We start from the raw sequence: 23,918 nt of genomic DNA, 5'->3' as shown, positions 1-23,918 counted from the left end.
CTGGTACAAGGAGGATATATTGAGCTAGCCTGGTATCCAGCACGCTCGCTACCTTCGGCGTTTTATTTTTTCTCACTTCGCTTCACAGTCGGGAAAGTCTTCTATCTCCGTAGAAAACAGCCTGCGGCTTCTGATTGGTCTGTAAGGGGGGGCGGGACCAGTGTTGTCCAATGTAAAACTAGAGCCACTTCCTGACTTGCCTACGTAATTGAAATACGAGTTAAATAGGACCAAAAGAAAGTGTCTAATGTGTCTTTTAAGTGTCTTCTACTGTACCTCCACTACATCTCAGAGGCAAATATTATACTTTTACTCAACTACAATTATTTGATCAGTTTGAATCAGGCTGGATTCCAGGCTAATATTGAGAGGCACTTTTGTTTGTATACACACATTTGCGTGTGCATTTTAATGTGTTTGTTTGTTGCTGTTATGTATGCGGGTGATACGTCGGGACAACTCACAATAAAGCTATAGCTGAGAGAAAGGCCAAACCCAGAACAAACAGGATATTATGTTTTAAAGTGAATCTCATGTTTGTTTGTTGTTGTTTTGTATTTAGTTTTTAGTTTTTTTTGCATTCATTCATTTTTGGGCTTGAGTGCACATACTGAACTCAAGTGTTTTGTGATGATCCTATTTTGGGCACCTAAGTATAGGTTAATTAAGGTTAATCAACACTAATTATGTATGGGAACAAAACAAACTAATAGTTTCTGATAACATGTTAGGTAAGAATAAAATGATGTCATTGCTCAATATTGATTCATTTCACATTTACAACAGCTAGTTGAGAGAACAAAATAGTTTTATAGGCTATACTCAAGGGGCCCGACTCTGAGTGCTGAATGTTAGACCTCAGCCACTGTACACAGTGCTGGAAAAGTGATTTTGATGCCTGTGGATCTCTACTTTGTTTGTTTTCATCACCACTCTCCTACAATGAAATTAAATTAGTCCGGAGTCAACAGTGGCAGATTAAGCAGTTTGTTTGTCTCATATGTTGTAAGTAAAATGAAACCTTCCAGATGGCTCGACGGGTGAAGGTCTATAGTAAGCACTAAATCACATCAGTCAGTCAGTATCCACTTCATTAGTTGCATATATTATTCCATCTTTCCTTTGCCTCATGTCACTCTAAAGCACCATAACGTGGCAGAAACGCCACGGCAAAATAAATGAACTTTCAGCCTAGAGATAATCAAGCTCAGTTTCAAACTCGTTCATTGACACAGACTTCAATCAATTTACGCTCACGCTCATTAACATCTGTTAGTGCCATCCAGGAAACTAACGGCAAATAAACAGGACTCTAAATAAACCATTAAACCAAATATTAACCACTCTGAATCCATATTCGTTTTGCTCGACAGCCAGACACTTGGATGTCAATGAAAATTAAATAAAAAAGATGTGCGTGATCGGGAACGATTTGAACCAACACTTTTGTTAAAAATTCAGACCGGCTAATTACTCCAGCCCTTGACACATTGCAAGTTGATTGAATGCTGTTGACGATGAGAGCGTTGTTCTGAGATCGATGGGATAATGAGTATCTGTTTTAGTCCCGTGGTCGCTTTGAAAGGACTTTCTTCAGAGGCTTCAATACAAAATCGTCAAGGATACACGACTCCCTTTTCAGCTAATATCCTCTCCGTCAGAGAAGCTTCTTTCTGTGCAGCCGGGCAAAGCAAGAGACACTTGAAGGCTTCGCTCTTAACCTAAACAACCCCCTTTCCCCACTTCAGCACCAGTCATCAGCTTAATTGCATCAGGGCCTTGGCGTGGTTTTGTGGTTGATACGCCGGAATCATTGCGAGACATATCTGAGCGGGGTGCCTTTATCATTACCTTTTTAAAGCAGCAGATGTGGGTCATGCAGTGAGAAAGAACGTTTCTCATGAATTCTAATTTGCCAGCAAGCAACGTCAGAAAATGTGAGGCAAAGGTGAAGATGAAGATTTGAGCAGCGAGGAAGGAAGGCGGGAGAGAGAGGAAGGCCAGGTTCACCGAGAAGTGGGTGTGCGCGTTCACTCCGCTGCACACTAATAACGATGGCTAATTATGCATGTCGTTTTCACTCCTTTTCCTACTCCGTGCCTCCACCCCCCCCCCCCCCCCCCCTCCACTTACATAGCTGTTCACCCCCATCCTTCTGTCTCTTGTTGTTGTTGTTGTTTTATTTCCTGTCCCCAAAGGTGGGACATTTGGAATCGACCTAATACGAGTTATATCACACACACACACACACACACACACACACACACACACACACACACACACACACACACACACACACACACACACACACACACACACACACACACACACACACACACACACACACACACACGCACACACACACACACAAACACATACATTTTTTATATTCAAAGGAATATTGGAATATGGAATATTGGTTGACAGCCTTAGTGTGGATGTTACTGGGTAGCAAAGCTGGCAACTCTATCAAAGAGGCAAGAGTGTGGGGTGCCTGATGGTGAAGCTAATTAGTGCACCGACCACGTGCTTCTTGTACTGTTAATGCCCCTATACGTGCTCCAAGTTTAGTCATCCATTACTACAACATGACATCACTGAGCTGCGGTGATATGCGGTGAGGTGGTCACCTCAGCACACCTAGCTGATCTTACTCTTCACCACCCCACCGGAACCGGATAGGAGAGGGGGGGGGGTCAAACCTCAAAGGAGCGTGATGGTGTCTAATGAATAAGGAACTTAACCCATTAAGACCTGGAACGCATCTGTCATTTTTAGATTTGAGCTAAAAAGCATTATTTTACACTTTGGCTATTTTTGAAAAATCGTGAAAATGTGTGCAAACCTTTGAATATATATATATTTAAAGCGAACATTTTTAACTCAAATCTTTGCTTCTGGGGGTCCCTGGGACAAAATATTTTGATGGGGGTCCGCGGCCAAATACATATAATTTTGGGGGTCCTTGACATGAAAAGGTTTGAGCACCACTGATATAGAAACACACATTTTTGGACCCGCCCGTCCGTTCTTGAGTTATCTTGTTCACAGACAGACAAAAACAGACATACAGGAACTATTACAATACCCTCTGTCTCGCAACGCTTCAGGCAGGGTAATAAAATACATACAAGTCATTAGCTGCCAGTGAAGAAGAGGAAATATGGCTACATTTATTTTTCATGATGGAGACAGTCCTTACAATCCAACAAGAAAGTTTCTCGGAACAAAAAAAAAATGGAAGTATTTGGGATGGGAGGGGTTAGGACACAGCGGAGAGAAGAAGAAGAGAGAGAGAACGGAAGAAGAGAATGCTAGTGATTGGTGACGAGAGAAGTGTGTGGCGTGTTATTTAGCTGTCTCCAAAAATTTAAGCCACCATTGCCAGATTTGCTGCTGGCAGGCAAACAAACACAGACAATGAACCAAGTGTGCGACACGCACACGCACACACACACACACACACACACACACACACACACACACACACACACACACACACACACACACACACACACACACAGATCTGAAGCGTTCGCCAAAGCAAGCATGGAAGGGGGGAAATTTCTCGACTAATTACATATCTTTCCGAGCCATTGAAATGATAAAATACCAAAGAAGAAAACATGCATATTATTCACAGTGTGCACAGGGCACAGTGGGAAATGTTCTTCAATGTGTGATTCTGAATGGAGAGACGGGAAGCCGTTGTTGCCAAAGCTTATTGGGACACAAACAACAGACAGCCAGATGTGTTCTTCAGAAAGGCAGAACAACATTGTATTGCTTTCATATAATGCCATACCAGGTCTCTCCTTTTGATAAGCAACATGCTCAAAGGTCATACTCTGGCGTTTAACCCATAAAGACTGGGAACTCATCTGTGTGTCATTTTTAGATTTCTTTGGCTATTCAAAATGAGCAGATATACAAGCTCATAGCATTCCGCACTATGAGCTGGTAGATCTGCTATTTTTTGAAATTCGTGAACATTTTTGCAAATCTTTGAATATGTATATTGTTCAAAGCGAACATTTTTAACACAAATCTTTGCTTTTGGGGGATTCTACAAATGTCTTCTAAATCCTAACAGTTTGTATTATTGTTAAACTTATGTTGCTAAGTCAGTGGTTCTCAAACATTTTTCATGTCAAGGACCACCCAAAATGATAATGTATTTGTCCGCGGACCCCCCATCTCAAAATATGTTGTTCCAGGGACCCCCAGAAGCAAAGATTCAAGTTAAAATGTATATAGCCATATGGTAATCAAAGATTTGCACACATTTTCACAATTTTTCAAAAAAAATGCAGATCCACAAGCTCATAGCGCGGCACCGAGTGCGCTATTATCTTGTAGATCTGTTATTTTTGAAGAGCCCAAATAAATCTTAAAATTACACAGATGCGTTCCCGGTCTTAAAGGGTTAAAGGCGGCCATAAAACACATTCAAAAAAACGATTTTGTATCGTTTAAAAATAAAGGGATATACAAAAATCTATGGGCTTTAATGGGTCTGGGGAGGATTGACTCATTTGGGAGATACAGCAGTGATTTACTGGCTTTCCATCAAGCTATTTGCAAACCTCGACAACGATTGACGCCTTCAATGAAACATGACAAATCCATAACAATCCCCATATGTGGGTCAGGCCCCGATTTATGCTTCGTCGCACGCAGAAAATAAGCAGACCTACAAGCTCACAACGTGTGGCTGAAGAGACGCGTTTTGAGCTTGTAGGTCAGATATTCTCTGGCACGCAACACTGTTCTGTGACGGAACATAAATGGGCAGTGGTGGAAGATGTACTCGGATATTTTACTTGAGTAAAAGTAGCAATACCACACTGTAGAAATACTCTGTTACAAGTAAAAGGCATGTATTCAAACTGTTACTTGAGTAAAAGTACAAAAGTATTGGCATCAAAATATGCTTAAAGTGCCAAAAGTAAAAGTACAACATGTTTGAAAATAGCTCACAACGCGTCGCATCGCGACGCGTTGTGAGCTTGTCGATCTGCTATTTTCAAATAGCCTAGGTATAAAACAAGGCTAGAGTGGCTAATGTATGTTTTATACAGTAATATAATAATTTACATCTGTAAAATAACTAGTAACTCAAGTCTTCAAATAATTGCAGTGGAGTAAAAGTACACTATTTGCCTCTGAGATGTAGTGGAGTAGAAGTAAAAGTATACTGAAAACTGGAGTTACTCCAGTAGATTAAAAAACACCTCAAAATTATACTTAAGTACAGTACTTGAGTAAATGTACTTAGTTACTTTCCACCACTGTAAATGGGGCTTCATAGTTCCGGTCTGGGCTTTCTTCCTCGTGTCCTCTTTATGTCTGTAACTGACGACTAAATAAAGAGACGGTAAACAGTAGAAGAAGAAGACAGCCCACTCATTTATGATAAAGTGTGTATTGGATAAAGCAGGACTGATGGCCTCTTTGTATCCTTTGTTTTTTCTCCCTTCTTTTCTTTTCTTCAGTCTTCAGCATAAACAGAACCATAACTGTGCATACAAAGTGCCCCATTTTGGGGGGATTTATATCCAGTAGTTTACAGCATTATTTCTCTAATAAACATACATATGTAAATAATGACTTAACTAAGCAAACTGTATGGGGGAAAAATGTGGTGCTACATGTCTCCTGAATCCCAACAGTTTTCTGAAAAACCTACGTTTCTATATCAGTGGTTCTCAATCTTTTTCATGTCAAGGACACCCAAAATCATATGTATTTGGCCGCGGACCCCCATCAAAATATTTTGTTCCAGGGACCCCCAGAAGCAAAGAATAGAGTTAAAAATGTTCGCTTTAAAAATATATATATATTCAAAGATTTTCACACATTTTCACGATTTTTCAAAAATAGCAGATCTACAAGCTCGTAGCGTGGCACTCGGTGCCGCGCTACGAGCTTGTAGATCTGCTATTTTTGAATAGCCCAAAGTGTAAAATAATGCTTTTTTAGCTCAAATCTAAAAATGACACAGTTCCAGGTCTTAATGGGTTAAGAATGAAAGAAATTAGAAATTGTGTGACATTCTGAGCTATTTATAGCAGATTTCTCTACTTTCTAAAGGAACACTTCACTGTATTACACTTTAAGCGTATCTCCATGTCATTATCGGTTGGAGTAATGATCACCATGGTTCCAAGTATTATGAACACTCTATACCACAGATTGCCCGTGCTAACCTAATCATGCCAACAAAACAAAAAAAAACGCCATTTTCCGCTCAAGGAACAATGGCAACCATTCTTCTGGGTGTTTGTTGTACAGCAAGACCAGACAGCCAACTTCCATGTTTAGAATGGGACAGAAAATGTACATTTTCTCAGCCAGTATTGCATGTTCTCAAGTAGCTTTTGACTAAACATCCACACATTTTAAGACCTGGAACGCATCTCTGTCACTTTAGATTTCTTTGGGCTATTCAAAAACAGCAGATCTACAAGCTCATAGCGCGGCACCGAGTGCCGCGCTATGAGCTTGTATATATGCTATTTTTGAAAAACCTTGAACATTTTTTTTGGTTAGGTTAGTGATTTTTTTCAAGAAACTGTTAGGATTTCGATTTTTTTTTAAAAATCGCCTCAGGTCTTAAAGGACGACTTCACCGCTTTTCAACCTATCTTCATATAATAGGTCCTCACTAATACTCATGATAAAATGGTAAAAAAAAATTCTACTTGGTCTGTGTCTCATAAGAGGGCTGTGGACAGTCCAGAAACCTGTCTACCAGTGACATCACCGTTAGGCATGATTTTTTTTTTCCAACAAGATTTCACATTTTTTATTTAGATTTTTATTAACGCGAGAACAATGGCTTCTTTTATTGCATTGCAACTTTCCAGGAATAGAAAGCCTGCAGTTTCTATTAGCTTGGATTCCCCATCGATGATGTCACTGGTAGACGGGGCTCTGAACTGTCCACAGCCCTCCTCTGAGACACAGACCGAGTAGAAAAGAATGGTACCATTTTATCACGAGCATTAGTGAGGACCAATTATATGAAGATAGGTTGAAAAGCGGTGAAGTCGTCCTTTAATGGGTTAATTCTCCAATCTGATGCAATTTTGACGCAACTCTGAACCGAACGTGGAAAAACGGTGACAAATGAGTCATTATTTCATGTGGGTTTTTTTTTTACAGGCTTGCAAGACGTCCTCCCAGAGTTCCTACGCGGGCGTTTCGTGGAGGCGGCGCTCAGCTACGTGGCGTGTAACTCCGAGGGAGAGCTGCTGTGCCGCAACAACGACTGCTGGTGCCGTTGCTCGGCCCGCTTCCCACAATGCAACTGTCCCTTTGCCGACATCAAGGTCATGGAGGAGAACCTCCGGAAGAGCAAAGAGGCCTGGAGGAACTCCAACGGAGACTTCATGGAGTCAGGTAAGCTTTACGCTTATTGGCTTTGGATGAAAATGTTTGCTTTGAAAAGAAAGCAAAAGTTCTGAGTAGCCTGACACTCAGGGACGTGCACAGATAGACTCTAGGTGGTGTGAGAGCACCTGCCCTTTGCCCTCTTGACCAGAAGTGCCCTTTTGAAAAAAGGGCACAGTACCCTTTAGAAAAAAGGACACAGTACCCTTTTGAAAAAAAGGGCACAGCAGGGGTCTTCAACAGGGGGTCCGGGACCCCTAGGGGGTCCTCAGAGTTACTACAGGGGGTCCGCAAAATCTTTGTGTGATACGATTTTTCTTTTTACCATAACCACTCGAAACCTAGCATCCCTTTTCTGAGGAGAACTGTAGCCAAAAATAGCAGATCTACAAGCCCACAACGCCTCGCGCTGCGAGGCGTTGTGGGCTTGTAGATCGGCTATTTTTGGAAAAGAGGTATAGGTGTAGAGGGAAAAAAAGAGCAAACCAAGTAAACAAAAAAAAAGTATAATTTACTTGAGCACCTGCCCCTCAAAATGTCTGTGCACGCCACTGATGTTCATTTTGTTTCACTCCAGTATCTGAAAGCCCTCTCAGTGTAGCCGTTTTATGAGATGGGGGCGTGGCCAAAGTGGGTATAATCTTTGGCGATTGGTTCATACTGGATCATCCCGATCCCGGTTGGGTCGTTTAGATTTGCAAACGAGAAAACCCCGCCTTTCTACAGCGTCACTCACCAGACCCTGAATGCGAGGCTATAGCGATTTCAGGGGCTGCATGGAGCCAGGCTATAAGTTCTGAGTCCTGCAGCGCAAACGTTGATGTTTGTGAGGTATTATAGGGTCCGTTGTTATTGCACACACACGCCACCAGTATGGACTTTCAGAGAGTGTCTGATTGGTCAGAAATGACACAGTTGCCAAAGCATTCCCGGGTCCTGACGGCTGCAACCTGGATGACTTACAAAAGCCCTGGGTAGGCAACCCAGCCTGGGGGAGATATGCTTTCTGCGGAGAGCCCAAGGGCCCAGCACCCGCCTTTGAAATTGAGTCTATTTAGGAAGTGACAGTTCATATGAATGGCCTGTAGTTTCACTGTTTTACCCCTGCTGGTGTCATAAGAAATAACTCTCAATGCAAGTGGATGGGTTTTTGCCGAACTTTAGACTTGATTGTATTACCTTAATAAACATGATATGTGTTTTGGTAAATTATGGTCCCATTTATTTTAAAATGGATGAAAAATGAGGGTATGCTCTAGGAGGGGCGGGATGATTTGATTGAGAAGCTACCCAACCAATAGCATTCATTTCCGGTTGCATAGGATATGACGCGATATGATGCGATATTGAAAGATGGCGGATTTGAAATTAATGAAAAATTGGCTTCATTTACCTGCCTGCAGAGTCTATGGGCGTAATGCTGTCCATTATTTTTACTGTCTATGGGAGAGCCCCATGCATTGTAGTTATTATTATCTTTATATATGGGGACATTGCATGCCTTGATGACTATCTGCTCATGGCTGTGTTGAGGTCCCTTTGCTTCAGCCGCCTCAGGCTATAACGCTGCGCTGTATTGAGCGGAAGATGGACAACTTTCATCAATGGCTCGCGATGCGTCCAGCTCCAGTCAGGGATGCTGCAGGGAAGAGCTGATGATTTATTATGGGTCCTCCATGCTGGACAGGGTCCCACAAAGTTTGGGCCAGTGGAACTCGTTCTGTGCTTTATTTGAGACTCACATCGAAGAAATACTATTAGAATGGCGATGATAAAACTAATTGTCCAAACAGTGTATTAATCTATGAATTTACTGGGCGTTTTGTGCTAAATAGTTCAAGTTCAATTACTGTATTGTCTTATGCTCACACAAGTACATTTACTCAAGTACTGTACTGAAGTACCATTTTTAGGAATTCTTACTTTACTGGAGTATTTCCAGTTTTCCGTACTTTTACTTCTACTCCACTACATCTCAGAGGCAAATATTGTACTTTTACTCCACTACAATTATATGAAAAATTCAGTTACTTTGTAGATCTGGATTATTATTACAGAACATTACCCACTTCAACTCTATATACATTTTGGCCATTTGAAAATAGCAGATCTACAAGCTCACAATGTGTCGCGATGCGACGCATTGTGAGCTTGTAGGTCTGCTATTTTCAAAAGATTTGTTTAACTTTTATACATTTGAAAACATGTGAAATTGGACATTCTGCATAATGAATACTTTCCACTTTTGGTACTTAAGTACATTTTGATAGCAATACTTTTGTACTTTTACTCAAGTATTTTTTTTAATTCCGGACGTTTACTTGTAACAGAGTATTTCTACATTGCTGTATTGATACTTCTACTCAAGTAAAAGACAATTTTGTACTTTTTTCACCACTGCACTCAATCCAGCTGGTAGCAACACTGCAGACAGTGAGTGTGTGACCTCACTAGATCACGCCAAATGTATCTTCAACTTTTCAATTGAGTTCTAACTTGCTCCGCCGCGGATACAATCACGATTCTATTAACCTACTTCCTGAAGTTCAGCAGTGACTCTGGTCAGGGTCATATGAATGGATTCTGTTCGTGGACTTTATTTTGGTGTTTCAACGCCATCATACAGCAGAGCTCTCAACAGACCCAAGCTTCCTCAGATGACCCAAATCTGGCCTTTATTAAAGACAAAGGGGGAATCCAATTTAAAGGAGCTACACCATGAATTTAAAAAATAATAATAATATTTGATATCATATTGTTTATGTCCCTCAAACGTTTTTCAAAAGGTTTGAGCCTAAATCAAGCCTCAGATATACTCATTCCAACTAACTTTCACCTGCAATACCACATTGTCCTGTTTGGCACGGGGCGCTATTGAGCCAGTTTGTATGCATGTTATGTCCTGGTTCTGTGTGGAAAAAGTAAAAAAAAAAAATAAGAAAAAAATTTAAAAAAATTTAAAATGAAAAAAAAAAAATGTTTTTTTTTTTTGATTTTTTTTTTGTGGTTAGAACTGAAAAACGGGAGGAATTGTTCCCAGACGTGACGTAGGGTGGGGGAACAAATCTGACGGACTGTTTTCAGACCAATTTACATAAAAACCACAGATAGCCTATGAAAGCCTGCATGCTCGAAGTCGGGTATTTGTTGGAACAGAAGAGAGGTGGGGGAGACCAAAAACACACAAAAAAGAAGAAAAAGTTCAAATTCATGGTGTAGACCCTTTAAGCAGATCATTCTCCAGCTCCTGTTTGAAGATAATATTCTTCTTTGTCATTGTCCCCGATGAGGTGACTGGACATGGCCACTGTTACTCACTATCTCTGCATTCCAATTACAGAACATACCTAGAGCTAGATGTGAAGCAAGGCCAGCCAGCCAGCCAGGCCTCAAAGGACTCAAAGCTCTGTCATGCTGAAAATGAACAGAAGCGTTTTGCTCACCTGCGTGTATGGCAGGCTCTCGTACGAGAAGACCCTGGGTCACTAACAAAGACACTCACACCCACTGCCTTATTCGCTTAACATTCAAACATGTTCTTTTTCATTCAATCTATGCTTTGGTGCTACGGGACCTTCAACAGGTTATCAGGTTGAAAATGAATAAAATCTAATTATTATTAGCTTAACCCATTAAGACCAGGAACACATCTGTGTCATTTTTAGATTTCGTTGGCTTTTCAAAACTAGCAGATCTACAAGCTTGTAGCGCAGATCTGCTATTTATTTGTAAAACAGTGAAAATGTGTGCAAATCTTTGAATGTATATATTTATAAGCAAACAAACTCAAATATTTGCTTCTGGGGGTCCCTGGAACAAAATATTTGACACATGTTTAAAAAAATCCATATTCAGAGATTTGCACACATTTTCACGATCTAAAAAAAATAGCAGATCTACAAGCTCATAGCGCGGCACAGAGTCCCGCGCAATGAGCTTGTAGATCTGCTATTTTTGAATAGCTAAAGAAATCTTAAAATGACAGAAATGCGTTTCCGGATTGAATGGGTTAAAAATAAATATAAAACTGAATCTATACACATACTACATGGCATATAGTTCTCATATATTTCATTAACATTCATATTTAGCTGACACTTGTAAGGGTGTGGGAGGGCACTCAGTTTGAAAAAAATGGTATGCCACGTCCGCACGGCTGTCCATCACTCCTTTAAGCCAATGGGGACACTTCCCCGTTTTGCCTGTCCTTTAAGCCAATGGGGAGACGGGCCGTCCTCCCATGCTATGGGATTATACGCCCTCCCCTGTCAAGCGCAGGGAACACAGCTGAGCTGACCTACAAGCCCACACCGCTTCCATCAGCGACGTGTTGTGGTCTTGCAGATCGACTGGGGCGGGGCTAACAGCTCCTCTCCGTTAATAACTGCATGTCGCACACGGAAAGAGAGCAGCAAAGGGAGGAGCTCCTCCACACGACGGACGATGTTACTTAACAACTTTTGCTGTTTCATAATTATTAAAGTTTCTTAAATGTAACTTTCAAGTGAAGTTTATGGGGGGAAACTTTATGGGCTGCTGGAGCTACGTGGTGTGTCAGCCACACACACACGCACGCACGCACGCACGCACGCACGCACGCACGCACGCACGCACGCACGCACGCACACACACACACACACACACACACACACACACACACACACACACACACACACACACACACACACACACACACACACACACACACACACACACAGAAAAAATCACACCCAGTGTGAAGTGAGCGGTGTTATTTAAGGTCATCACAGTGATGGAAGCTCACTTAAAAAAATGATTTTTTTGAAGTGCGTGGTGATATTTATAGGTTATGAATTTCCTCTTGCGTCTCGCTAGCCAATCACAGAGTGGTCTGAATACTTATCAGCCAATCACAGTACAGCGAAAGACATATTTTCACGACGTATGGGTCGGCTACACCACTCAAAACAAAATACAGCATGCAGCTGCTAATAATATGACTGTCAGTCATTTATTCTTGCTTATTTATGCGCCAAGGGAGTACAAGGGAGTTACGTGCGGTCCTTACGCGTTTAAACATGACCAACTGGTCTCACTGAGTAATTGAGTCATCTAAACTAATGTGTAATTAATGTATGCCCCGTCACACGATGCGATGCGTTATGTTGATATAACAAGTTTGTTCATTGAACATATTCTATCCACCATTTAACTACCAGATACCAGAGAGCAGCTGCAGAAATCGCCACACCGTGGCTGAACGGCCACACTACACGTTGAAATAAAAGAACACACTTTAATGGGCCGGTGCTAAGAATCTGGGGGTGTTAACTGAGATAGGTACCGTCCGTTGTCGTGAACCACTGTAGTATTGATACTTTTACTTAAGCAAAACATTTGACTACTTTTTCGACCACTTTCCGAGACTGACGTCATGGCCAGTGTGGATATATGGATATAAGGATATATGTAAGCTCCATATAAGGACAAGCGAAGTGAGAGAGTGACATCAGCAGTATGATGTGGCCTCTCTCGTTGAGAGAATATAAGACCCGTTACCACGTCCAGGAGTTCAGTCCGAGCATGGGAACTCAGGTGACATCTTTACCCGGGTTCTAAGAACACTAGAAGCAGACCTCGCGAGGAGCGAACAGTGCAGTGTCGAGTGTAACAGTCATCGGCTTCCTTGATTGGCCAACCCAACTGATCGGCTGTGTGGATTGGCCAAGCTTTGCGTGACACGTGTGCCACTGAACCAATATAAGTGCTAACACGCTCATTAGGACTCCATTGTTTCTCAGAGCAAGGATTTATATATCTAGCATAATTCACAGGTGTGAGAAATGTTTTGCTGGACGGTACATCTGAATGGAGGACCAAAAGAAAGCCATCATGCTGCTGTTTCAGTGCAGCACAAGGTGTATTACTTTGAAGGGAAATGGAATGGCATCACAGTTGACGTTTTCAACACAGTGTCTTTATGCTGGGGTAAGTTGCCCAGGAAGAAAGGAAGAAAACGTTGTCGCAAGGGCCACACGGCTGTGCTGGTAGAAGATATCATATACATCTGGGGATGGTCTAACTACGATATAAGTGCGTACTACTACAACGTGCTTTATGCATTTGATGTCAACACCCACAGATGGTTCGAACCCAGGGTTACTGGGACTGTTCCAGCGGCGAGGGACGACCACTCAGCCTGTGTCTTGAGGAAGGTCATGTTTATCTACGGAGGTTACCTCTGGCAAACTGGATGGACTAATGACATGTACAAGTTGGACACCGCCACAATGGTCTGGTCTTTAATTAACACCAGAGGAACTTCACCACCTTATTCACATAGTCACTCTGCCACCATCATGGGGACAAAGATGTTTGTATTTGGGGGCAAGGGGTGGAGGGGGGACGACTGCAACTACATCAGAGTGTTTGACACAGAGACCAACTTCTGGCTGAACACACCTTCTGCACAGCTTCTTCCAGAAAGCCGCTGGGGTCATTCAGCCTTTGCCTACAATGGAGAGCTGTACATATTTGGTGGTCGCACCAAATATGACCAGGCCAACTTAAGTGATCTGTGGAAATTCAATCCAGAGACCTTCTCCTGGACGAAGATTGAGCCCAAGGGGAAACGACCGCCTAAGACGGATGCAATGTGCTGCTGCATGGTGGGAGATCGTGTCATTCTCTTCGGAGAATTCAAAACACCCAATGATCTGTATATCCTAGATTTAAATCCTACTTTGAAGACGCTATGCAAGCTAGCGGTCATTCAGTACGGTGTGGAGCAGTCTGAACTCCCACACAACATCAGGTGGGAACTGGCAGCCATGACCAACCAACAGCAACTGAAAAAACAACATCAGTCCACTAACAAAATTATGAAATAAAATGACTCTCAGGCACAGATTAATAAATTCATCACAGGTTGTCTGGTACTGTATATCTTATATCACATGCATCATGTTGTGTTTTATTGTATAGTTCTCTGAAACAGTAATGATAATATTCCCCAGTCTGGTCAACTACAAAAGTTTGTTTTTGTTATCTATATTGTTCTTTATTAAAGTGTCATACTTTACCAAGGAAGCCCAGCCCATTTGGACTTACAGGACACGTTTACATTTCATTTGAACAATGAACCGACATGATAATTCAGAAACAATGATCAAACGAATAACAAACTAAACAAATCAAGCTTCATACTGTACTTGGCGGATTACATACATACAACTTCAATAATTCTACAAGAGGGCACTCTAACGCAACTTAGGAATGATCCCGCCACTCCCCTAGTAGGAATCAACGGATGTGACGTCCTCCCAAAAAAAAAACGTCACGTCCGTCCAATGATGGGATTTGGAGACAAAACTTCTTTTGTTGGTGAAAACCAGCATTATCAAACGCGCGATCTAAATCTGCAATGTCACATCTGGTCTCGTCAAGATCCCGCCCCTTGCAGCCGCTGATTGGTTCGCACACGAAGTGGTGCGGAGTAGCCTTTTACTCTCTGAGCGATCGCAGATGGAGGCTGTATTGTGAACCTGTGAAGTCTACACCGCCCCCGTCTGGTGGAGTCAGGTTACAGAGCGAGAGAGAGAGAGAGAGAGAGAGAGAGAGAGAGAGAGAGAGCGAGAACACGGCATGCCATTTCAATCACAAGCATGAAGCACATGTGCCACGCAACCCATCAGCCCCGGTGCACCCCTGGGTGCGCGGACGCCCCATCAGGTGTGTAATCTCCTCGCTGTTTAAATTAATTTCCACCAAGCTGGGCTGTTTTCTGAAAGCTATTCATCATCATGCACAAGAAGACACAGGTGTGTCACATAATGGCCCTGGAAGACGCCGGATAAGCCAGGCGTCACTTCCTAAATTGGCTGGAGAATGTTCTTTTTTTCTTTTTTTTTTGCAATAAATTCTGCTACTTCCTTAATCCATTGAGACCGGGAAATAATCTGTGTCGTTTTTTTTTTATTTCTTTGGCTATTCAAAAATAGCAGATCTACAAGCTCATAGCGCGGCACAGAGTGCAAATCTTTGAATATATATGTTTAAAGCGAACATTTGTAACTCTAATCTTTGATTCTGGGGGATTCTACAAATGTCTTCTAAATCCTAACATTTTTTTTTTTTTAAACTTATGTTGCTTTAATATCAGTGCTTCTCAAACTTTTTTCATGTCAAGGACCCCCAAAATTATATGTATTTGGCCGCGGACCCCCATATCAAAATATTTTGTTCCAAGGACCACTGGAAGCAAAGATTTGAGATTTGAGTAAAAAACGTTAGCTTTAAACAATATATAGGCTTCATTTCTCAAAAATTGCAGATCTACAAGCTCACGGCGCGGCACCGCGCCATGAGCTTGTAGATCTGCTATTTTTGAATAGCCATCTCTAAGACATCTAAAAAATGACACAGATGCATTCCCGGTCTAAAAGGGTTAATGACTTGGAAGCCATTCGCTGAGATTTAATTGGATCATGGGCCGTTTTCTGGCAGTGTTCTGTGAATGGGGCTGATGGTACTACACCGCTCTACATGCAGAGTTCAGGTGTGTCACCGCTTAGATTCGGAAAGGGATATTATCGAGGCGCAGATGTGTGTGTGCTCGATTAAACACGTGTGCGAACACGCCACACACACACACACACACACACACTCAAATGGACCCTAGCTGCGCCAGCCAGCAGATTTAATTACGTTGAAAAATGAGCACAGTGTAATATAAAAGCAGGGTAATCCAGAGGGCAAGGACTGTTTGACTTTTAGAGCGGTGGTTCTCGACCACGTGAACCGTATACATCGACTGTTTGAAAATAGCTGTTTTAACAACATTAATCTTGTGTGGGGGAGTCCCTGGTACAAAATAGTTTCTGATGGGGGTCCGTGGCCAAATAAACATTTTAATTTGGGGATCCAATGGACCCTTTGCTAAGTCCCGCCCACTCCAATCTGTCAGACCAAGGTCTGGCAATCTCAGCTTGTCACCCATTGACTTGCATGTTAAATGAGGGATTTCCCTCATATAAATAATCAATCATTTCAGGAGTAAGAGCTTTAAAATCTCTTTTAAATCTAGTCAACAAGGCCTGCAGTAGGCTATGCACTGGAAACACGTGCATGACATTATTTCAATGAACTAAAAACACAGGAATAGCCATGGATACACGACGGTCGTCTGTCACGGCCGTCATGGATGAACTTCAACCTGTCGCAAACGATTGTGTGTGTGCGGACGAAATAACATTGACAGCTACAGTATGACAGGTGACGGAAGCTTGCCAGATCATGTGTCAGTTTAGCAACGGCTGCTAAGCTAGGATTGGACAATCACATTTGGGGTGGGGTTTAGCGAAGGGTACGCTGGCATGAAAAAAGTTTGAGAAGCACTGATCTAGAAGGCCAGTACTGTTTGACTTTTAGAGTTCTATAACCAAGCAGGGAACACAGTAAAACTGTGAGAGCGTAGAAGAGTATAACAACAGTGTGTCTGGAGGTCACTGTGAGGTTAGGTTAGTGTCTTGTCTGCTGGGATGGCTTGATAAATGTATTGTGGTGAGAAAACAGCTGGGCGGAGCTTGTGGGAGGAGCTTGCGGGAGGCAGTGGGGAGAAAGCAGAGACAGCAATAGGCTCTATGCACAGCAGCCATATTGGACAGAAATTGGGCCCCTTCCTTGCTTCCTTCACAGGTGTTACCAATGACATTAATGAAGGCTCTGTTCCATTTAGTGTAGCACAGTGGTTCTCAAACTTCTTAATTTCAAGGACCCCCATAACTCTGAGAGTGTACAAATGGAACCAAATGGACCCGGGAGGGTCCATTTGGTTCCATTTGTACACTCTCAGAGTTACACCCTCTCAAGGAACCATGAGGGTCCCTGGACCACACTTTGAGACCCACTAGTATTTCTAGTGAGCCAACATGCACAATATCAGCACCCTGACTCTGTTTGACCAGAATGGAACAGAGCCTTCATTAGTATCATTGGCAACACCTGTGAAGGAAGTAAGAAGAGGCCCAATTCTTCTCCAAAATGGCTGCTGTGCATAGAGCCTATTGATTGTGTCTGCCTCACTGCGAGAGAGGGACAAAGAGACTATCTGAATTAAAAAGCACAAAAGAAAGAGAATAAAATGTTCCTGTGTGTGCGGCTGTGTGATTGTGTGCATATGTATGTGTGTTAGGCAGACCGTGGAAAATCCTTGTTATTGTCCTTAACCTTTTGTTCTTATAGCGTTTCCCAAAGAAGGATCCAAAAGGCGTCTTACTTATTTTGTTCTTTGAAAATAACAGCTCACAAGCCGTCGCATTGGGGCGCGTTGTGAGCTTGTAGATCGGTAGATAGGTCGCACAACACAGTATACGTCAGGCTTGAGATGGTCAGTCTGTTGTGATTGTCGGGCTTGTGTGTGCGCGTGTGCGTGTGCGTGTGTGTGCGTGTGCAGGGATCAGGTGGTTGCAATGGACTTGGCCAAACTAACTCACAAAATAATCGTCATCGGTACCGCACATGGTGCATCATGTGCACATCATTAACTCACATTGTAATAAAAAAGAAAGAAAATAAGTATTTACTCTGATTTAATTAGGAATTGATTAAACAGATGAATGATTGTTCCCAACTCTAATCTGAATCCTGAATGTGTCACCCTAGTTTTGAGGGACACAGTGTTTTGTTTTTTGTTTTTTTGTTCTCATGGTTTTGGAGCCCATTCCAACATTTTGTATCAAGAACACAGTTTGAAAGGTGTAATGTCATAGAAAGGTGTAAATACACTGGATTGTGGAGAATCACACCTTTGATTTAATGACGTCAGCGTCTCTCTGTTCCTGCGTCATTCCCGCACAAAAGCATAGAATACAAAGACGTGTTTTGAACAAAGCAGAAAGCACAGTTTTTGTTCTGCAGTTCAATGTGAAGGTTACAGTCGGTAGAATGTTTGATTTAAACTGCTTATAGCTTTGGTCTTCGACAGGGGGTCCGGACCCATAGGGGGTCCTCAGAGTTACTACAGGGGGGCTGCCAAATAGTTGTGTGATTGAATTTTTTTCTTTTTTACATTAACCACTTGAACCCTATTATCCCTATTCCGAAGAGAACTTAAGCCAAAAATAGCAGATCTACAAGCTCACAACGCTTAGTTTTTGTCATAATCATCTCAAATGTTTTACTGTTAGTCTAGTTATAGTCGACTAAATCTACAGTTGATTTAGTCGACTATAATGTATTTTGGCGGTGCCTTGATGGCGTCGTAATACCTTACTTTACTCTTGGTAGCATGCGACGCGTTTTGAGCTTGTAGATACTATTTTCAGAGCACAACATCCAAGCGCAACCAAACATAAAATGACTTGTCTTTTAGTTGTACTGGATCTCTTCTCCACTAGATCCCTCACTAACATTTTAGTCTACTTTTTATTTGTTGATGAAATTGTCAATATATTTAGTCATAGTTTTAGTCATCATAGCTTAGTTTATATTTAGCTTTTATTTATTTTTTGTCAGTTAAAAAAGGTAGTCGACGAACCTTTTTCGCCATAGTTTTAGTCGACGAAATCAACACTAGTACGTAGGCTAGTGGGGGTCCCTGCTTCATCTCTCTTTCAGCTAGGGGGTCCTCGGGCTAAAAAAATACATTGAAGACCCCTGGTGTATATAGAAAGCTAGGATAATGTCTCCATCACTGCTTCTGTGAAGCAGATTTAAGGCAGGAAGGATCACAATAATGGCTTTAATGATCCTGTTCATTTTATGTCAAGGAAAAAAAACAGCAGGAGGTCCTAATTTTGACACTCAGCATATCTTACGTGAGGATATAGTTCCTGTGAGCGCCACAGGGGCCACCTGTTCTCTCTCTCTCTCTCTCTCTCTCATTTTTTATGTGTAACCAGGATTGTCACGTTCCTGTAAGATCCCTGCTATTCCTTAATCCTTTTCCATATAATAATAAACATGCAACACCACAGTATAGAGTGTATAGCCGCCAAATATTGTTTGCGTCTTAGCTATAGCCCGTGATCATAGAAGACACAACGATGCAACAATGAACAACAACATGATGGGCTGGCGGCCAAACACGAGAGAGACGCCGCAAAAGCGTCTTTGTGTGGAGCGTTTCTCTCTCTCTCTCTCTCTCTCTCTCTCTCTCTCTCTCTCTCTCTCTCTCTCTCTCTCTCTCAGCTCACAACAGCGTTTCAGCACCGGACAGCTCCGTAATCTCCCTCACTCCCCCTCTCTCCCCCTCTCTCCCTCTCTCTCTCTCTCTCTCTCTCTCTCTCTCTCTCTCTCTCTCTCTCTCTCTCTCTCTCTCTCTCTCTCTCTCTCTCTCTCTCTCTCTCTCTCTCTCTCTCTCTCTCTCTCTCTCTCTCTCTCTCTCTCTCTCTCTCTCTCTCTCTCTCTCAGTGGGTGTTAACATGCTTGCCGGCCCACCCTGGGAGCGGGGAATTGAATCTAAATTACAGAGCGCACTCCGTCTCATGTTTCATGTATGGCTGACCTCATTAGCAACACCGTTTCTCCCGGTTCTCTCTCCACGCGTGTGATGACCGCAGAGCACTCACTCCTTCTCACAGTGTGTGTGTGTGTGTGTGTGTGTGTGTGTGTGTGTGTGTGTGTGTGTGTGTGTGTGTGTGTGTGTGTGTGTGTGTGTGTGTGTGATGACCGGGGAGCACTACTCTCTCACAGCAGCACCCACAGCTGTGATAATAATCATGCATTTCAGACCGGGTATAATGGGCACTGTTTAAAGCCCTGGATATTGGCATATAAGTAGGTAACACCCCCCTCCCCCCCACCAACCCCTAACTGGACCTCTCTCTCATTAGTTCTGCAACAGTCTCTGGGACAAAACTCACTTTAATGACTGCTGTGTGTTATAATTGGCAGTGGTGGAAGAAGTACTCATATATTTTACTTAAGGGAAAGTAGCAATACCACAACATAAAGATACTCAGTTATAAGTAAAATAGCCCCTCCAGAAAAATGTGATTATGCGATTGCAGAATTTACCGCATAATCAGCAAATTGGCGGGGGGTAACGTTTTTTCAAAAAGGCCGCATCGCATCGCATAATATGCGCATCGCATCGCATAATACGCACATCGCATCGCATAATATGCGCATCGCATCGTATAATACGCACATCGCATCGCATAATATGCGCATCGCATCGCATAATACGCACATCGCATCGCATAATATGCGCATCGCATCGTATAATACGCACATCGCATCGCATAATATGCGCATCGCATCGTATAATACGCACATCGCATCGCATAATATGCGCATCGCATCGCATAATACGCACATCGCATCGCATAATATGCGCATCGCATCGCATAACACGCACATCGCATCGCCTAATATGCGATTTGCATCGCATAATACGCACATCGCATCGCATAATATGCGATTTGCATCGCATAATACGCACATCGCATCGCATAATATGCGATTTGCATCGCATAATACGCACATCGCATCGCATAATATGCGATTTGCATCGCATATTTCCGCATATTTCGCGACTTTCCGCATATTTCACACTTTTCGCAACTTTTCGCATATCGCGTATTCCGCATATTGTCGCATATTGCCTTCACAACTTTCCGCATATTTCAAAAAATTGCAAAAAAAACTGCATATTTCATCACAAAATCAAGGATTTTAGCCCGCATAATCATCAGTTTTAGCCCGCATAATCAAGGATTTTTGCCCGCTTTTTTCTGGAGGGTCTAGTAAAAGGCCTGCGTTCAAAATGTTACTAAAAAGTACAAAGGTATTAGCATCAAAATATACTTAAAGTACCGAAAGTAAAAGTACAAACATGTTTGAAAATAGCAGATCTACAAGCTCACAACGTGTCGCGATGCGACGCGTTGTGAGCTTGTAGATCGGCTATTTTCAAATGTTGATCCCTGAGGGTCCATGACAGAGATATAGAACTTTAACATGGAGATGAGTTGTGGCTCCTCTGCTCCTGCAGCGTTAAACACACTGCATCGCTGACAACGTTGTGTGCTTTAGGACGTATGCATGTGTTTATGTATGGAGATTATAAAATAATCTTCTGTATTGTCTTTATCTGTCATACTGCTGCGTTTACTTAAGTATGCCCACAGTGTTTATGTGTTGTAATGGCTGTGAAAACACATCCCTCTCTCCAGGACAATACAAGTCTTATCTAATCTTTTCTTATCAATTTCTCACTGTTTTTGCAAATAAACAGCTCAGAGCAAGCAACTGCAACCCTACAGTACTAAAGCCTTATTTTTAACAAGGTTACAAAGTGCTTCACAACATACAATACAGTCAAACAAATGAACAAGACGACAAGACAGCAACACACATAAGTAACAGCATCAACCAGGATAGATGCACCAATTTCTGCCATTAGGGGTTAACAAGTTTTTTTTTGGGGTATATATATATTTTTTTAATTAATTAGCAAGCCTGAGTTCCAACGGCAGGCTGTTCCAGAGTAGGGATGCCGTGGCAGTCTCCAAAATGTATTTAACCCATTAAGACCGGGAACGCATCTGTGTCACCACTTCAACCATTATTTTATTTGGCTATTCAAAAATAGCAGATATACAAGCTCATAGCGCGACACCGAGTGCCGCACTACGAGCTTGTAGATCTGCTATTTTTGAAAAACCGTGAACATGTTTGCAAATCTTTGAATATATATTCTTTTTAAGCGAACATTTTTAACTCGAATCTTTACTCCTGGGGGGTCCCTGGAACAACATATTTTGAGCTTGGGGTCTGCGGCCAAATACATATAATTTTGTGGGCCCTTGACATGAAAAAGTTTGAGCACCACTGATACAGCAACATACCTTTTATCAGAATACTGCTGGGATTTAGAAGACATTTCTAGAACCGGCTTCAGGTCTCAATGGGTTAAATCGATAATTTACAGACATAGGGGGGAGTTAGAGTTTTATCAGTTTCTGGTATCGCTATTCCAGAGCGCTTCAAACAACATCCAAAACACAGTTAATGATATAAAAAAATAATACATCCAATTCATATAGTACTTATTCCCCTGTAAGTAGAAAAAACATCTATATTAAAGTAAGTGTACTGTTTGTGTAGCTCGGGTGCATTTCTCCTTTCCGACATGTCGCCTTTCCGACGTTGACTAACCCTATACCTAACCCTAACCCTAACCTTAACCGCACGCGGAAGCCACTAGTCGGAGTGGTGAGATGTCGGAATGGAAGGAGCACCCCGTGTAGCTCTAACCTTGTATTTCTCTTTCATGGAATGAATGTAGTTGTAGCCGCTATGGAGGCCGGCGTTTCGTTTCAAAGCCGAGTTGAACTTGAAAGCGCCCGTTGGAAGAACGTCGGCATTGGTCTGACCCTGGCATTAGTTCCACTTATTGGGTTTTGCATTCAGGGAAAGCCACGGGGGGCGCCACGTTTATCTGTCTTTCACTTGTATTTCAATTTCCTCGCCGCTAAATTGAAAACGTGCTGTTTACACCGACCGCGCCGCGGCAATATCAAGTCTTAAAGATAACCTTGTGCTGCTGTTTGTGTTCCCCATGCCTGGGTGGGATGTTAAGAAGCCTGACAGAGAATGCTATTTAGTTATCATCTCCTCGTTTCGGGCTGGCAGCCCTCAGATCCTGTGAGAATCCATAAATCCAGGCAGTAAATGTTAAATAAATTCTCTCAATGTCTCTTTTCCCTCCCTGCCCGTCTTCATCCCTCTCTCTCTCCCTCCCTAGGTTTCCTCGTCTTTCTTTGCAGTCTCTCTACGCCCCCCCCCTTTTCCTCATGCAGTACAAATCGTTAATTGTCGATGTGCTTCCATTATGTTAATTAAAAGCCTGCCTTTGAGCACTGAGGGGACTGGTTGATACTCAGCAAACCACCTACAAATAGTCCTGGCATGGATTCTTAAGTCGGCAACACCAGCCACCCTGTCTCGTTTGAATCACTACCCAGCCCCACTTCCACGTTTATGGCCGTCATAAAGCATGCCGTCCTGTCGTTATACATGTTGCATTATGCACTTCATGCATTTGTCAAAACAACAAAGGAAGGAGCTGCCGTTTTTTTCTTCTTTCTCTGCCCTAGAAATGTATTTAGTTTTTGGCTCAATAGCCGGCAACACCTGGTGCTACTTACTTCCTTTTTTTTTCTCTGTCTTTCTGTCTTTGTTTGCACAGCAGCATGATACTCTCACACACTCGCATAATAACAGGCTGTAAACCTGATTTGGCTTCCCGTTCTACAAGTAAACAATTAAGTTTCTGCGGTCTCCTCTACAAACAACACAAAACAGGCCGTCTGAAGTGATAAGGTGTTTAGCATCATCAATCGTGCCTGTCAACCATGAACCATCCTAGCTAGCTAGAAGGGAATCGCTAGGCCTCTCTCCCCTAAGAAAAGACACCTTACCTTGTTTCCAAATGGCAAATGTAATACCTTTATTAATGTGACAGTATGAACCACAGCATTAATTGTTTCAGTCACTTAGTATAATTGTATTCCTATTAATACAGAAGAGATCAAAAT

At 42.4% G+C, this 23,918-nt stretch overlaps 1 protein-coding gene across 1 annotated transcript in view; it reads left to right on the top strand.

Moving 5' to 3' along the window:
* Nucleotides 1-23,918, top strand: part of brinp2 (bone morphogenetic protein/retinoic acid inducible neural-specific 2) — a gene marked incomplete at both ends in the record, with an annotated part of 180,243 nt that overhangs the window by 76,473 nt on the left and 79,852 nt on the right. The window contains one exon of the mRNA XM_084058609.1: nucleotides 7,168-7,404. Coding sequence (XP_083914735.1) covers nucleotides 7,168-7,404 — 237 coding nt within the window. The remainder of the gene's footprint in view (nucleotides 1-7,167; nucleotides 7,405-23,918) is intronic.

This window comes from Gymnoscopelus microlampas (genome assembly GCF_963454915.1).
Source record: "Gymnoscopelus microlampas genome assembly, chromosome: 5".
Classification (NCBI taxonomy): Eukaryota; Metazoa; Chordata; class Actinopteri; order Myctophiformes; family Myctophidae; genus Gymnoscopelus; species Gymnoscopelus microlampas.
Note: the sequence above shows the minus strand (reverse complement) of the source record. Positions and strands in the feature narration are given on the sequence as shown.